Here is a 16,089-nt window from a genome sequence, read left to right as displayed (position 1 = left end):
TAGCCACCGGACCACCAGGGAAGTCCCTTAGGAAAGATTTTGACAGTTCCTCAAAAACAGAGTTACCATATAGCTCCAATGCGTAATGCCATTAATCACTTAATTAAGTGAAAAGTAAACTATTCCTGATTAGCATTATACTCCAATCATCTGTCTAAACTTTAAAAGAGTGACAATAACAAGTGTTGGCAGAAACATGAAGTAACTATTACAGGCAGTAGTTGGTACAACCGCCTTGCAGTACTCTTTTTTTTTTTAACATTTTGTGAGAATTTGTTTTTATTTTTATTCTTTAAATATTTTGTTTATTTATTTGGTTGCACCGGGTCTTAGTTGCAGCAGGCGGGCTCCTTAGTTGCGGCTCGCTGGCTCCTTAGTTGTGGCAGGCGGGCTCCTTAGTTGTGGCATGTGAACTCTTAGTTGCGGCATGCATGTGGGATCTAGTTCCCTGACGAGGGATCGAACCTGGACCCTCTGTATTGGGAGTGCAGAGTCTTATCCATTGTGCCACCAGGGAAGTCCCCAGTGCTCTTTGTTATATACTAGTACCAAATATATGTAAACCTATGACCTAGCAACTCTGCTCTTTGTTATGTATATGTATAGAAGATTTAGTGCTTATGTCAAGGAAAAGATAGGTAAAAGAATGTTTGTAGCAGCATTACTTTAAAAAGCGTCAAACTAGATATAACACAAATGTCCATCAGTTGTAAATTTGATAGATAATTTGTGTTATGGTAATACAGTGGGATACTAGGCAAAACAGTTATGGTGATAGATGTCAAAATGTCGGTTCCCTTGTGGGTCTGGGGGCCTGTTGGGGTGCTGGAAATGTTCTATATTTTGATCTGGGTGGTGGTTAAACATGTGTATGTGTGTGCGTGTGTGTATATAAACACATATGTGTGTGTGCGCGTGTGTGCACACATGCTTAAAATTTTTTTCTGAGCTGTGAATGTATTTATATATTTTACTGTATGCATTTCATAACATAGTAATAAAATGTGAGAATAGATTTATGTATGTGTTTCATTTTGGAAACATAAACACAGATGCACAGCCTAGAAACTTATGAAAATCCTTCTGAAGAACAAAGTTGAAGAGACGGAAGGAGATGGAACTTCCCTGAGTTTGTCTTTTCATGTAGTTTTAATTTTTGAATAACATTGATGTTTTAAGTATTCAAACAATAAAATTACATCAGTAAGGATGGAAACAGTTTTTAGGAGATAGTAGCAGAAACAGAGGTGTTCATGAGTAATTTCATCTGCTGGTTTACAGCTTCCAGTCTCCCTTGGCATTGGTTTGGGGTCATATGACTAATACTGACCAAAAAGCTTTAAGAAGAAGCCTCTGGGCTGGAACAGAAGAGGTGATTTTATTCCTCCATGTGTTCCCTTCCTTTGCTTGGCAGTCACAGAGGTCACATCCTGACAGCATGGAGCCAGAGGACGGTTCATCCCTGTATCTCTAAGTCACCACATGGAGCACAGCTACCCTGAACTTGTGTTTTGAGAGTGAGAGTGAGTCTCGGCTTTCATTTGGGGACTTGTTTGTTGCCTTGGCATAGCCTAGAGAAGATGTAAAGTTGAGATGATTTGTTGAGAGTGAGAAGATATAGTGGCTATTTTAGGGAAGTTGGGGAGAGTGAGATAAAGGTTTTCTGTACTCTTCAGAAGAATCAGAATAGAACATTTATAGACTATTAGAGCTGGAAGAAAACTGGAGACATTATTCTTTTCTTTTCATTTTGAAGACAAAGAAACTAGGACCAGAGGGACTAATGATTTGGTCAACATCACATAACAAGTTAGTGGTGGAGACAGGATTACAACCCTCATTTCTGAGACCTTGAGAACAGTCTCAGGGTTAGGCTACAACTACTTTTGAGAGCAGCTAAACATTTGCTTTAGGATACTGTGAACTTCACTTCCCTGGTGAAGGTTCTAGATGGGAATAGCAGCTATCTGAGCCCCTGTCAATTGTTTGCCCCCAACTCTGAAGTCACAACAGAATCCCCCTTTCATTTCCACTTAACTGTCCTTCCACCTAGGCAGTCCACCATGGGTGACTTGGGAAAATCAGGAAATATGCTTCACAAGAAATGGCACTTGCACTTTTTACCCTTTACCTCTTATTGTTTGGATTATTTTTTGTGATTTGAATTACTTGTGTAAACAAAGTAGACACAAAAGTAAAATGTCCTTGTTGAGAGTTTTGTTCCTCCATCTTTGATGTTTTCTGGGTGGACAGGCCCTTTCTCCCCATTTGTAAGAGGAAGAATAAGAAAAGCTGTGGCATGGTTTGAACGAATGTCTAGAGGGCCCAGGTTATTTTGTTACAAATTTATTCTTTTGACTATAAAATCTCTTTCCGCTTAGCAGTGCTCAAGAGTGGGTGACCAGCCATAAGCCTCCCCTACCCTCCAAAATTTCTGTCTTTGATTCAGTAACTTCCCCCTTGTATCTTCCTCTGGCTCATATCCTGACTGCCTACCTCCCACCTCCATTTCTGAGCTGTGGCCATCACTAACGTGGACACTTCCTCACCTTTCTTTTCTACCTCCACTCTGACCCTGGGGATTAAAGGAGGTCATTGTCACATCATCATTGGCCAGCCAATCAGGTGGGCACCTCCCTCCGAGGACCTCCTTGTGCCAGAGGAGTTCTCAGCCTGCTTCAATGGAAGGAGGGAGCCACGACGGAGGCCTGGCATAAGTCCAAAGATGATAATTACAACATGGATTGTGTACATTCTCGCCCGGAAAGGTGCCGGGTTCCCCTTCCCACCGAAAGTCAGTTCGGTAAGTGGGGCTGTAGGTAGCCAGGTGGAAAGTGTGTCAGGTGTTGTTTCCCCTCTGAGCCCCTGCTGCACTTCTGGAGAGAAGCTCTCACACTGCTAACTGTGGATAATGGAGGAGGGGCTGGGTCTCTCTGTATTCTGAGGGCATCGACTTACCACTTTGTTGCAGGACGTGGAAGTTGTGGAGAGCGAGGCTGTGTCTGTAGTACAGCACTGGTTGAAAAAGGTGAGTGAGATTCCTCTGGGACTCGGGGTACCACAGATTGTAGAGAGCTGGCCTCAGTGGGTGCAGGGAGCTGGACGTTCCTCCCCCTACAACCAGGAAACCCAAGCTCATTGCCCACCAGCCTGCCTAGAGCCGTGTCTGATCCACCACATGTCCGGAAGGACCCGGGCTGTCCCCTCGCCAGAGACGGGCTGGTGTCACCACCAGCCCCACCCTGCTTCTCAGGCACACGGGAGGGGAGGGGGTTTCAGATGCTTGGCCCCGCTGCAGGGTGTCTCAGGAGGACCTTGGGCCCATGACTTACTGAGTCCCTGGAATTCCACAGGAAGGTAGCAGTAGACAAGCTAATTGCAGGAACTGTGCGATATAGCGTGTTTGTGTGGGGCACGCATGTGTGTGTTGTGATGGGTAAGAAGAAAAGGGAAAAGGAAGAGGAGGGAGAATTGGGGCCAGATAGAGTGACACTTTCTGAGGGAAATTGCTTGCCTTTCAGACTGAAGAAGAGGCTTCCCAGGACATAAAGGAGAAGATGTCCACCAACTGCCCTCCCACGCATGGCCAAGATGTACATGTGACCAGAGACGTGGTAATGGAACCTTTGAGCTGCCCATCCTGGGGGGGGGCAAGGGGAGGGGAAGGGGGAGGCGGGTCCTACCGCAAAGGGTCCTGGGCAAGTGGGCAGAGCTTGTCCAGGCTGGGCTCCACCCTGGCCGTGGAGTCCTTGCTGGGCAGTAACCACTGGACCCCACCCGGATTTCCTAGGTGAAGCACCACCTCTCAAAGTCTGATTTGTTAACAAACCAGAGTCAGGAGGTCCTGGAGGAAAGAACAAGAATCCAGTTCATAAGATGGAGGTAAAGCATCTCATCTGCCCCGAGCTAGGCACACTGTGGGGAGGGAGAAGCAGAGAAGGCACAAGCCCCCCTCTTCGGGATTACTGGCCAACCCAAACCCACGGCTCTCCTTCTCTAGAGACGTCGACTCCTTTGACTGAGTTTTTCAGCCTTACTTTGGGGTCTTTTTTTTTTTTTGTCTGCGTTAAGTCTTCGTTGCGGTGTGCGGGCTTCTCATTGCTCATTGCGGTGGCTTCTCTTGTTGCGGAGCACGGGCTCTAGGCGTGGAGGCTTCAGTAGTTGTGGCGCCCAGGCTCAGTAGTTGCGGCTCGCGGGCTCTAGAGTGCAGGTCAGTAGTTGTGGCACATGGGTTCAGTTGCTCCGCGGCATGTGGGATCTTCCCAGACCAGGGCTCGAACCCGCGCCGCCAGGGAAGCCCTTACTTTGGGGTCTTAAGGGAATATTTTTGCTATCTTGAAATCCCAGCTCATTGCTAAATTTTAAAATGACTAGAGGGGTTGGAAAACTGGGCTTGCTTACCATTTCTTAAGTGCTTCTGAATAAATTTCAGATTTCTGTTGTTTTTGCACTTGATTTGTTCAGAAGTGGCTGCGCTTTAAAGAGATAAAAGAAAATAAGCTCGTAAAGTGCAAAAGCCAAAGCCCTCGTCTTGGGCAGAGGTGAGAGGAGGTTTCTCGGCCCCGAGCCTAGAATTCTGTGCTCCACAGTAGCTGCTTTGTCAGCCCCAGCCTGCACAGACCATCTACACCGCCTCTCCTGGCTCTGAAGGGCAAGGCTCCAGGCAGGGGAGCTGGGCCTGGAACCTGGCTCACTGCCTCGGCACACGCTTCCCTGCCTCCTTCTGGGATGCATGTTCACTTGGGTCTCTTTTCCCAGTAGAGTCATTGTGGGATTCCGCTGGGCTTCGCCCCGCTGTGAAGGAGCCCTCTCTCATCTCTGGACTTGGCTTCCTTCCTGTGTCCCCATCGCCAGCTTTGCTCTCTCCTATCAAGGAAGATATGTTTCTCAAGAAATGTGTTTTTGCTTCAGGATGTACAGTTTTCCTGTGTTTACCCCTTCCAGTGGCATTAGCATTTTAAAAGAGGATTCAAATGCTCAAGAATTGCATAAGAGGAATGGTCTAATTTGAAGCCTCCCCGGGAAGGGCTTTTTTTGGACGGGAAGCCAGCCAAGGTCGCCCAAATCATGAACATTGGTGACTGTCCCCCGTCCACCGCCCTGCCTGTGGGAGGCTTGTCCTCCCCCAGCCTGGCCACGCCACCAGCTCCAGCTGTTGCAGTTTCTTAAGGGGTTTGGATAATACGAACATCACCCTCTGGTATTTTTTAGAGCTTGGCTGTGTAGCGTAAGTAGGTTAAAGCTTTGGAGACATGGGACAGAAATCAGTCAATTATCTACATACAAGTTTTCCACTCTGGATACTCTGTGGAGATTTTAAACCAATAAACTCAGCCTGGTTCTCCCTCCAATCCACTGATTTTGGTATCCTCCTATTAGTTTCATGAAGTACGTGGTCAGGGTTGCATATCCCTTTATTAAGCACCACTGAATGCTCATTTATATGGTAGATGTGTACTGGCCACCTGGTGTTTGCTAGGGCCTCTGGAAGAGAGAACAACATAAACGAAGTTCCCCATTTGAAAGGATACACGTGACCTGGGTGGAGAAGCATGTGAGCCCCGAAGGACATGTTGGGGACACCACTAGGAGGGCACAGTAGGGGCCCGGGCTGCACAGGTTCTCGGCTTTGCTGCCTAGGCTTCAGAAGGGTTCCTAGCAGGACGTTCACCTGGGCTGACCCGTGTCTGGGCAGGGACTGGACACACAGGAGCCCAAGCCAGGTGGGGCCTTCCACACGGGCAGGAGCCTGGCACCTCGGCCAACCCCGTCCAGCCTCTGTGTCCCCTTCTTCTCGGAGGCGTCCCCCTGTCCCCTCAGGCCCTCTGTCCTTGCTTCTCTCTCTCTCTCTGGGCACTGACCAGCTCCATCTTCTATGAGCCACGTTCCGGAGCACGTTTGGGCTGCGGGTCCTCACAGGTGGTATCAAAGCTAAATTCACAGGGAAAACCCCAGAGCACCTAGAGCAAGGCATTACCCAGAAGGCACTGTCAGGAATGGGGGGGTCCAGTGGGCAGGCTGCTTTTCCTGGAGTGGAGGGTTTGTGAGGGTTTGTTGGGGTGTGGAGTTGGGAAGGGCATGAAGCGGACCGTGGTGAGGAAGGCAAGTCCAGAACAGTGAAATAAAACAAAAACAACGGCAGCAAAGAGGAGCCTGCAGCTTCTTTGTGACAGAATGTTCTAGAAGGATCTCTGAACCATAGTGACTGTGGCACAATGCTGATGAGAGAGAGCTGGTGACAAAGCTGGAGAGGAATTCAGACCCGCTCTGTAACTCTAGCAAAGGCGCGTAACTTCTCTGTCTCCTTGACTCTCCTTAGGACCATTTGCTACCTGCCCAGGATCATTGGGGGGCTCAGGGGTACTTGGTTAGTAAAAAGAACGCTTTGTGTTACTGGTACAAGGAGGGTGAAGGTGCAGCTCAAAAGCTCATGGCGACAGGGTCAGAGCTATGGTCACCCATGATTCCAACCCTGGAGGTTCCACGGTGACTGGTTAGTAGAGAAGGAACCCGGGAACCCCAACGTCTGATGGTGTTTTGCAGCCATACCCGTATCTTCCAAGTGCCGAGCGAGGTGAGAAATGATGCCATGCGAGAACGGATAGAGCAGGTGAGACGAAGGTAAGCGTTCGAGACGAGTTGATTTCGGTTCCTAACTGGGGGCAGGTGGGTGGAGCGCTGCTGGCCTCTCCGTGGGTCTCCCTTAGCTCCAGCCCTGGGCCCGGCCAAGCCAGGGGCCCTTCTGGGCTGAGCGCCTCTTCCCAGGACTCAGGTCCTGGGCCCAGGCTCGGGCTGCTGCCCCACCCGGCCCTGTGCGGCGGTCTGGGTCTGTCCTCTGGGGGGGGCGGCTCTGCCACCCTGTGGTCTCCCCCCTGCCTCTCCTCTCCTCTCCTCTGTCCCCTGCAGCATATGCCATCTTACGGATGAGGCATCTCAGGAACTTCACAAGAGAAATTCCTACTCAGACTGCTGAGAGCAGCAGGTGAGAGGGCTGACAGGTGAGGGGCCGGGCCGAGAGGGCGGCCTCCCTGGGCAGGGAGCCGGCACACTGAGTGGGGCTTGAGAATACCAGCGAGGGCCTGCACCTGGGCCACTGGGGGTTGGGGAGCAGGCAGCTGCCTGAGGCTCCTGCCACGCCTCTCAGATTTCCAGAAGGACTTGGAGTCAAGGTCGGATTTGCGTCTCTGACTCTTCACTGTGGGGTCGCAGACCGGTGCTTCTCAGTTGTCCACGGGCCCAGGGGTCGCAGGGGCTGTGCGGTCGAGGCTGCGATGGCACCTGCAGCTCTGAGTTGCTAGAGCTGCTGGGCGTAGCCGCTGCTGGTCTGCTGGCCCCTCTCTGAGTCACAGGGTCACACGGCACTGGGGTGGGAGCGAGGGCGCACAGGTTTTGGCCCAGCCCCCGATCAGGGCCGTGACCTTGGGTCGTGTGGCCTCTCGGCCTGCACGCAGTACCAGTGGTCACGGCAGTGGCTGTCCGTGCTGCTGTGGAAGGTGGCGTGCCGAGGCCAGGAGATGCCTCTCCAGGAGGCCTCTGTCCGGGAAAGGTTGCTGCACCCCTGCCACGCAGGAGAGACCATGCTGATCGTCGTGGCGGCTGGCGGGGGGGCCAGCAGCACGCTTAGAGGAGGGCCGTGGAGGTGTATGCTGGCATTTATTGAGCACTTGCTGTATGCCAGTTCTGCACAAGGCGCTTTGCCTAGGTTTCTCATCTGACCCAGATGACTGTAAGAGGAAGGTATGGTGGTGCAGCTGTACTCACAGTAGAGATGAAGCCACCCTGGGGAGCAGATGCTGGCTTTCTTCCAGCTCCAGCGTGGGCGATTGCTTCATGCCCTGGTGCCTGTTTCCTGACTTTAGGACGTTGCTTTGTGGACTGTGGGGTCCAGCACGTGGCAAGCGCTGTGTCAGTGGTTTGCTAATGTCAGCAGGGACGAGGAGTTGGGGGTGCCTGCTGGCACCTCTGCGTTTGAAGGTGCAGAGCCAGGCTCCCGTACCAGCTCTGCCTGACACACCACCTCTCCTCCTCGTGGGTCTTCCCGCTCCTGCATCCTGCTCTGTGAATGTCGAGAGCAGCGGGCTTAAGGAGGCATTGCCAGCCCTGCCTGTCAGCCTTCGCACATTTCCGTGATGCGTCCCTGGGCATTTCCCTGCCTCCCAGGTTGATGCCCTTCAGGGTCGAGGAGCAGCCTGTGTCGGAAGGGTGTCCACCCACCTTGACCTGAGGAGTGACCACACCTGGGCAGAGAGAATCCAGTGGGTGAGCCCTTCCTTGTGACAGGGGCAGCACTGGAGTCTTCTTGCTGAACTGCTGATAAAGAGATGCACTGTTTAACCACCATCCCGGCCTCTGGTGTGAGTGCTTTGCCATCGTTCATTCATTGGACCCTGAGCACCTCACGGGCTTGCCTCTGGGGACGCAGGCTCTCAGCCTTGCGGGGAGACAGCTGACAGGCCCCTACCGTTGTGTGAAGCAGGCTGTGCTGGGGCTCCTGGGGTGTTAGGGGCAGGGCTGTGCTGGGGCAGGAGGACTTCCTGGGGGAGGTGTGGCGTGTCTGTTTCACTCAATTATTTTATGTTCATTTACTCCTCCTCTAGAGCACTTCCTTTCCTTATGTAGACCCATGTTTCTGACCTACATCCTTTTCCCTCCTGAAGAACTGTTAATATTTCTTGCAAGGCAGGTCTGCTGGCAACAGTTTCCTTTGTCTGAGAAAGTATTTCCATTTCATTCTGAAGGACAGCTTTGAAGAGTACAGAAGTCTAGGGTTTTTTGTCTTTTTTTTTCCCCCCAACACTTTGAATATTTTGCTCCACTCTCTTCTTGCTGGCATGGTTTCTGAAGGGAAGTTGGATGTGTTTTTATCCTGCTCCTCTCTGGGTAAGGTCCCCCCACCCCAGCTTTCAAGATTTTTTGTGTGTGTGTTTGATTTTCTGCAGTTTGAATATATGTTCAGGGGTAGATGTTTTGGTGTTTATCCTGCTTGGTGTTGTGAGCTTCCTGGATTTGTTGTTTGGGGTCTGTCATTAATTTTGGAAAATTCTCAACTATTATTACCTCAAATATTTTTTCTGTTCTTTTTGTTTCTTTCCTGGTGTTCCCATTACTCAAATGTTACACCTTTTGTAATTGTCCCCCAGTTCTTGCATATTCTCTTCCACTTCTTTTCATTCTTTTTTTTTTCTCTTTGCTTTTCCATTTGGAAAATTCCTATTGACATTTCTTAAACCTCACTGACTCTTTCCTTGTCCATGTCTAGTCTGCAGATGAGCCCATCAAAGGTATTCTTCATTTCTATTTCAGTGTTTCTTATTTCTGGCATTTCCTTCTGATTCTTTCTTGGGGTTCCCATCTCTCTACTTATGTTACCCATGTGTTCTTGCATGGTGTCCACCTTTTCCACTAGAGCCCTTAGCCTATTTATCAAGGTTGTTTTAAATTCCCAGTCTGGTAATTCCAACCTCTCTGCCATGTCCGAGTCTGGTTCTGATGCTTGCTGTGTCTCTTCAGAATGTATGTTTCACCTTTCATCATACCTTGTAGTTTTTTGCTGAAAGCCAGGTAAGATGAATGAGATAGAGGAACTGAGGTAGGCAGGCCTTCAGTGTGAGGTTTTATACTTATCTGGTTAGGGGTCAGGCTGTGTTTACTCCTTCCAGCAGCTGTGGTGTCAGAGGCTAAAATTTCCTTTCATGTCCTTGCTTTTTGTCTTTGGGTTTCCCTAGAGATTCCTCCTTAAATAGGGCCTGAAGCTTGCAGTTCTTTGAGGTGTAATCCCCTCTTACTTTACAGGAGCCCTATTGATGTGGTGAGGTGTGAGGGGCAGGGAGGGGAGCATCCTGTAATCCTCTAACTTGGTCTTGGTCTCAGTTAACCTGTGCCCCTGGCCTGTGACCTTCACATGTGTTTCTCAGCTCTTCCCCCACTCCTACCTCAGGAGGGACGGGAAAGCAGGAGGGGGCTACAGTTGAATATTTTCCTTCCCTCGGCCAGGTAGGCTCTGGCAAAATAGTTTTCCTTGAGAGCAGGCCTTTGTTAAGGAAAACAGAATGCTTAAGACATATTTCAAAATGGCTACTTCCCCCTCCTCTTGCTGGGAAATGGGGGTGGGGGAGGTTTCTCTGATCTTTCACTATGAGCACCTGGTGGGGCTCCTTAGGTCCTTCCTAGGACTGGCCTCCTGGACTCGTTAACTCCCAAGCCTGTCCACACTGAGTTACCAGTACCCCATCAGCTATATAGTTTAAGCCTGGCTCCCTGGCCCTGGTTCCTGGAGGTTCTGCTCTGGTACATTGTGAGTCTCTGTATCCACCTGTCTGTCTCTCCTGGTTTCAGGTCAGCGGTTTACCCCGTGACCTTCGTTCTCTGATGGATCTGGGAAGAGTTGTTGCTCTTCGGTTTATTCAGCTTTTTTTCTTATTGCGAGGATGGGTGAGGACTTCCAAGCTCTTCACACACAGACCAGAGACTGGAGATATCGTTCTCACATTTATTGAGTGTCTACTAGAATAACACCAGTGTTTGGTGACCTCTTACCACGTACCAGGGACTGTAAGCGCTTAACCCAAGCAGCCCTTTGGTGTAGATACTTCTGATATTAGCGAGGAGGCCACGTAAGACCAAGAGGTGGTTACCTTGACCAGAGTCACTTTGTGATTGAGGAGTGATGGAGCCCAGCCTGGCCTTCTGGCTCCAGGCCTCCTTTCTCAACCACTTTGTGTGTGGGCCCTGGGCTGGGCTGGGCTGGGCTGGGGAACATGCGGTAAACAAAACCCCCGTCCCTGTCCTGGTGGAACTTTTGGTTTGATAGGGGAGACGAGTTTTAGACTACATTAGTCACAATTTTCACAACTACCATAAAGGAGAAGTACTATATATAATGGGAACTTGCCCTGATCAGAGAAGAGAACTGAATCATCACCTCATTTTGCAGATGAAGAACTGGAAGTTCAGAGAGGTTCAGTGGCTTTCCTGATGCCACGCAGCCATTAGATGCATGGCCAGGATTGGAATGCAGGCCGTCTCAGGCCATACCTCTGTGCAGTACGCTGGGGTGAGGGGTCGTTTTGGTGGACAGTAGTGGTGGTGGTGGTGACCTTGGCCAGCCCGACACGGTGGAGGGGAGGGGGTGGAGGTAGGACGGGTCCTTAGCCACCTGCCCCGCTATACCTGGAGGTCCGGAATGCCTGCACTTGCTTCCCATCGCTGTCCCCTCCCAGCTTCCCTCTGCCTGGTCGTGTAGCTGGGGAGGGGAGCGAGAAGAGCGGCAGTAGGACTGGCCAGGCAGGGGCTCCAGGACAGGAGGAAAAGCAGCAAGGCTGCTCTGGCTGGACAGGAGCGGAGGAGAGGGGCACAGGGGAGGGAGCTGAGAGGGGCCCGGGCCAGGCCACGCGGGTGGGAAGCAGAGGTGGGAAGCGCAGGAGTGTTACCTGTGGAGCCGGGCTGCGGTGCAGGATGGGGGCGGGGGGCCCAGGAGGGGTCCCCAGGGAGCGAGGGGATGGGCTTGAGACAGGACGGAGGTGAGCTGGTGATGGTGACACCTGCAGAGCGGGGAAGGAGGCACGTGGGGACAGCTGGCGACAGGGGTGCACTGCCCAGGAAGGGGTCTCGTGGGGTGGGCTCCGCTTGGTGGCTGCCCAGGAAGGGGTCTCGTGGGGTGGGCTCCGCTTGGGGCCTGAGGTGGCCTTGCAGGTGGTGTCCAGCAGGTGGACGGAAAGACAGGGCCGGGCTGGAGGGGTGGCCCCTGAGAGTGCCCGGGGCAGGACCAGGCTGGCCTTTGCGGGCAGGGCTGCAGTCCAGGCCTCGGCAGGAGGATGGAGGCAGGGAAGAGGTCCACGGGCCACTCTCTGCAGTGCCAGAAGCTCTGCCCTCCCGACCTCTCCTCACGCTCCTGGGGAGGCGCCAAGAGACGCTCAGCTGGCCAGGCCTCTCAGCCTCAGGCTCCTGGGTCACGGTTCAGTGCAGGGACAACACCTGCTCCGCAGTCCAAACTGAGCGCCAGTTTTGCCGGAAACCAGCAGATGGTGCCATTTCCACGCAAAACGGGGTTTCCTGCCGGTGAAGCCTGTGTGCGCCGCGGGGTTTCGGTTGTATCGCCACGTGGGAAGCGTGAGCAGGTGGGAGGCCTTTGAGCGTCTTAGTTCAATGGTGACTGCAGTTCACGCCCACATCCGCGAACTATGGTAGGGCCACGACTCAAATGAAGCGTCCCGAGCGTTTACACGCAGCCGCGAGCGGCTCCCCAGGCGAACGTTCTGTCGCGTCCTCGGGGGCCCAGGGTGGTGGACGGATGACAGGCGCAGACGTAACGCAGGGTTGTGTGAGCATAGACGGGAGAGCAGAGGAGGGAGCGGCCTCTGCTTGAGAGAAAGTGTGGACTTCCCTGCGAGGGGACGTTGAGCAGAGGCTTCTCCAGGCTCTGGCAACGGGGAGGGGTCTTCTAGGCAGGGGACACCCCGACGGGAAGGTGTGGAGGACAGTTAGGGACGCGGGCCTGGCCCTGAATGTTTGGAAGGCAGGGTGTGGTGGAGATCATGGCAGGAGAGGAGGCGGGTACCCTACAGGTGTGTGCCAGAGAACCCCGTGGAACCTGCCAGGGTACCCGAGGAAAGGAGCCGACGTGCGTGCTGGCCGGGGGCGGGCGGCGTGCGCTCGGCTTCAGCTTCAGGCACCTGGAGGAGCAGGGGCGCTGTAGCCCCCGGGAAGGAAGGGAGACCGCAGTCCTGGGCCCGGCCGGAGGTGACAGTAAGGAGACGGCCGCCCTCACGCTCAAGCGCCTGGAGTGTGGGGAGCGAGGGACCCGCGTTGGTATTGTAGCCGCGGCTCCTCCAGACCCTGGGTGGAAATGAAATCATTAAGTGGCTCAGATGGAGTTTTGTTCTGTGCGTGATTAACCCCAGGAGGGGAGCTTGGGAACAAATATGCCTCCTCTACCTGTATTACAGGGGGACTGAGCCACGGTAAATTAAAAGAAAATCACTGGCAAATTTGGGACCAGTCAGCTGTGACCAAGCCATTTGTGTAGTTAAATGAAGCTGAAAGAGCTAATAAAGGCTTTATGGGTCATGGATCCTTCTGTGTTTTCAGACCCACGGACGGGCGAGTCAAGTTGGCCCCTCGGGTGGGTGAGGTTTGCCAGCTCCGCGGGCTCTGGAGGCCTGCCTTGGGGACCAGCTGGACCCGGGGACGCCCCACGCCCTGGGAGGGGCCTTCTCTGGGCCCATGTGCCGACTGAGGAAAGGTACTTCCTCTGGCCTTGAGCTCCCTTGGGGTCTGGGGAGAGAGGCGCCCAGCTTGGCCTGCTCCAGGCGGGAGGGTGGTGTGGTGTCCTGTGTCCAGCAGAGGGTGCTGTTGCCCTGGTGTTGCCAGCTGCCGGTCCCTCGATGGTGCCTCTGGCCACACTGTCCACCACGTAGGGCTCACCGGCTCCCAGCACCTCCGTTCGCGCCTGCACTCAGCTCCTCCGCCCACTCGGGGCCCCTTGTTTGGGGAGCAGGCAGAGGACCTCAGGCCTTAGTTTTACGGGGGAGGAGGCCCCTTGCTCTGTTTGGCCGCAGGCAGAGGCAGGAGGAGGGCGGTCACCTTCCTAGCCCACAAAGCCCAGTCCCTGCCTGCACGCCACTCGGGCCTTCCAGGACCCCCTTCACGAGGGAGGGATGGGGGCTACGCAGGGCATAGCAGCCAAAGGAAGGAGCGTCACTGCGAACAGTGCTGGGGCTTTGGAGTCCCTTTTCAGGGCCTAAGTCCTCTGTCCGCTTTGTGCGAAGCTGGTGGGCGTCAGAATCCCACCACAGTGCCAGGGCACTTGTTAACGATGGAGATCGCTGAGAGCCACCCGACTGGTTTTACTGGGTGGCCTGGGGAGGGAGCCCAGGAACCTGCATTTTTATGAGGCCCATGCAGGTTGTTCTGAGACAGTTGTCCTTGGGCCCTTTGTTGGCAGAAGAGAACCTGGGGACTCCTGGGTCAGCCTGGGAGGGAACGTGCTGCTCTCGTTGCTGCCTCCTCTACCCGGTCTTCGGAAGCGTCTTCGGCCAATTAGCTCGTGACCACCCAGGGGCGTCCTGCTCTGCTTTGGTCCCAGAGTTAACAAAAGGGAGAGAAGCAGAGAGACAAGTCATGCAGAGCGTGGTTCCCGCGGGGCCCTCTTCAGCTCTAGTCCCTTCCACGCCCTCACTTTCCTGCCTGTCTCACCTTTCATCGCCCCCATCCAGGGCCCCTTAGGTTTCTAGTGCTTTCTGAGTTCTTCCTGGAGGGGGTTTCTCTGCTTCCTGCAGGGCAGACGTCCAGCTGTCAGCCTGGGGTGTGTGCGTCTCTCTATGTGGGTCCCCTGCCGTCAGGACCAGGGAGGCCTGGGGAAGCAAAGGGCGCACCCAGGTGCTTTCCTCGGGGCTGGCACTGTTTGGGCGGCCTTTTATGGGGCCATTGCCAGCTCTCGGGGAGGGGGTGGGCAACAGCACTGAGTGTGTCCCTGCCCTGCCTTTGCTGGCTGTGTGGCCATGGCTGAGCCCTTCAGCTCCTCCAGCCGTGGGCTGTCCCCTCTGTCAGGTGCGAGTGTTCCTCTCAGGGTGGCGGTATCAGAGGTGGCAGAGCCAGCGCACAGTTTGTGCTGTCTGCCCTCCTGCCCCTCCCTGCCCTCCGCTGCTCCAGAGTGCAGGAGTCCTCGGGCAAATCAGCCCGGGTGTCTACACCCGCTTCCCCGCACTGCTCTGGGGATGGGACTGTCGAACCGATGGTGGTCACATTGTTGGAGCGGGGAAAGCAATTGTGATTTGATCGGTACTTTCTCCCCGTCTCTGCACCTGGCCAGGACCCTGGGGTCCAGCTGGTCTTGGGTCTTGGCTCTGAGGCCTGTTCTTTATTCTGTGCTGGGTCCAGTCGCCTGGCCTTGGGAGCCACGTAGGAGTCCCTCAACAAGGTGTGTTGAGGGACTCGAAGGCTGGGCTGACTGTGGCCTTGGGCTCATGGGTAAAATGGGAGTCAAAGTAACTCTGAGCAGGGCCAGAGCAAAGCACGTGCAGCTTCTGACGGCGTCCTGCACGCTGCTGAGATCCCAGTGATGTGGTTACAATCAGTGCAGCACAGAGACAGTGGTAGCTTCCCCTTGCCTCCAGCTCTCAGGGGTCTTTTTCATCAGAAAAGCTGTGTTTCCATCTAGGCATCCACCGCCCTGGGCTTTGAAGGAGTGGGGAGAAGCCTGGGGGATGTCGTCAGTGACCGAGCGTAATTTCGCGACAGGCAGAAAGGCCCGCGAGAGGGGAGGAGGAAGCTGCACTGTGGGTCGAGGCGGCCTCCCTGCCAGACCCCCAGATCTGAGACCCTCCCAGCTTCAACCCCAGGACCCTCCAGGCTTTGCGTCGGGAAGTTCGGTTTGGACGAACGTCCCTCGGTGAGCAGGTGGTGGGCAGGATTGTACGGATGTCATCCCCGTCTTCGGTTCGTGCCTTTCTTTACTTCCCAGAGTTATTGTGAACGATGAGATGGGGCCTCCAGTTTCTCCTAATCCACGCCCCATGCCCATTAGGTCAGACCCAACCCTCCCAGACGGCGAGGGCCCTGCTTGTCCACACGCCAGTGGGCCGTCCTGCAGGCTTCATCCTCTCCTACGACTCGGTGTGGACCTTGCGTCTTCGGGCTGGAATGCCCCCACCCCATTCCCTGTCCTGGACATTCCACTCGCCCTTTGAGGCCCAGCTCAAATGCCACGTCCCCTGGAAATGTTTCCTCTTTCTCCTTGCTCCTAACTTGCCAATGGGGTCATGTTCCATATCTCGCTCTCTCTCTCTGTAGCATAATTTCTTTTCATACTGTATTTAAATTTTTTTTTTTTCATTTGTGGTCCTGTCAGACTTGCTAGATGGTAAGATTCTTTAGGGCAAGATTGATGTTTTGTTCATCTTCGGTAGGTGCCCAGTAGGGGCTGAGCTGAGGCAGTGCAGCCTAGCCGACCCCCTGGAGACGCAGACCCTGGCTGGCCCACACCCCGTCTGCGGTACTGACCCCTGCATCTCTCCACGGTGCCCCTACCCACCACCGCCCCCGGGCGTGGAAGGTCTGACGTACAGACCGTGGGCCTCCTCCCCGAATGGA

At 53.9% G+C, this 16,089-nt stretch overlaps 1 protein-coding gene across 1 annotated transcript; it reads left to right on the top strand.

Annotated features, from left to right (window-relative positions):
- Positions 1-2,725: 2,725 nt before the first annotated feature.
- SPATA19 (spermatogenesis associated 19) lies at positions 2,726-6,973 on the top strand. The gene is made up of 6 exons (XM_007183327.2): positions 2,726-2,803; positions 2,972-3,028; positions 3,522-3,614; positions 3,791-3,882; positions 6,544-6,621; positions 6,907-6,973. Exons 1-6 carry the CDS (start codon positions 2,726-2,728, stop codon positions 6,971-6,973), a joined length of 465 nt encoding a protein of 154 aa, XP_007183389.2.
- The last annotated feature ends 9,116 nt before the right edge of the window (positions 6,974-16,089 follow it).

The sequence above is a fragment of the Balaenoptera acutorostrata genome, chromosome 9 (genome assembly GCF_949987535.1).
Source record: "Balaenoptera acutorostrata chromosome 9, mBalAcu1.1, whole genome shotgun sequence".
NCBI classification, from domain to species: Eukaryota; Metazoa; Chordata; class Mammalia; order Artiodactyla; family Balaenopteridae; genus Balaenoptera; species Balaenoptera acutorostrata.
Note: the sequence above shows the minus strand (reverse complement) of the source record. Positions and strands in the feature narration are given on the sequence as shown.

Coding starts and splice junctions, on each gene's coding strand:
- SPATA19 (XM_007183327.2), top strand. CDS start 2,726: ATGATAATTACAACATGGATTGTGTACATTCTCGCCCGGAAAGGTGCC. Junction 2,804..2,971: donor TCCCACCGAAAGTCAGTTCG/GTAAGTGGGGCT, acceptor ACTTTGTTGCAG/GACGTGGAAGTTGTGGAGAG. Junction 3,029..3,521: donor TACAGCACTGGTTGAAAAAG/GTGAGTGAGATT, acceptor CTTGCCTTTCAG/ACTGAAGAAGAGGCTTCCCA.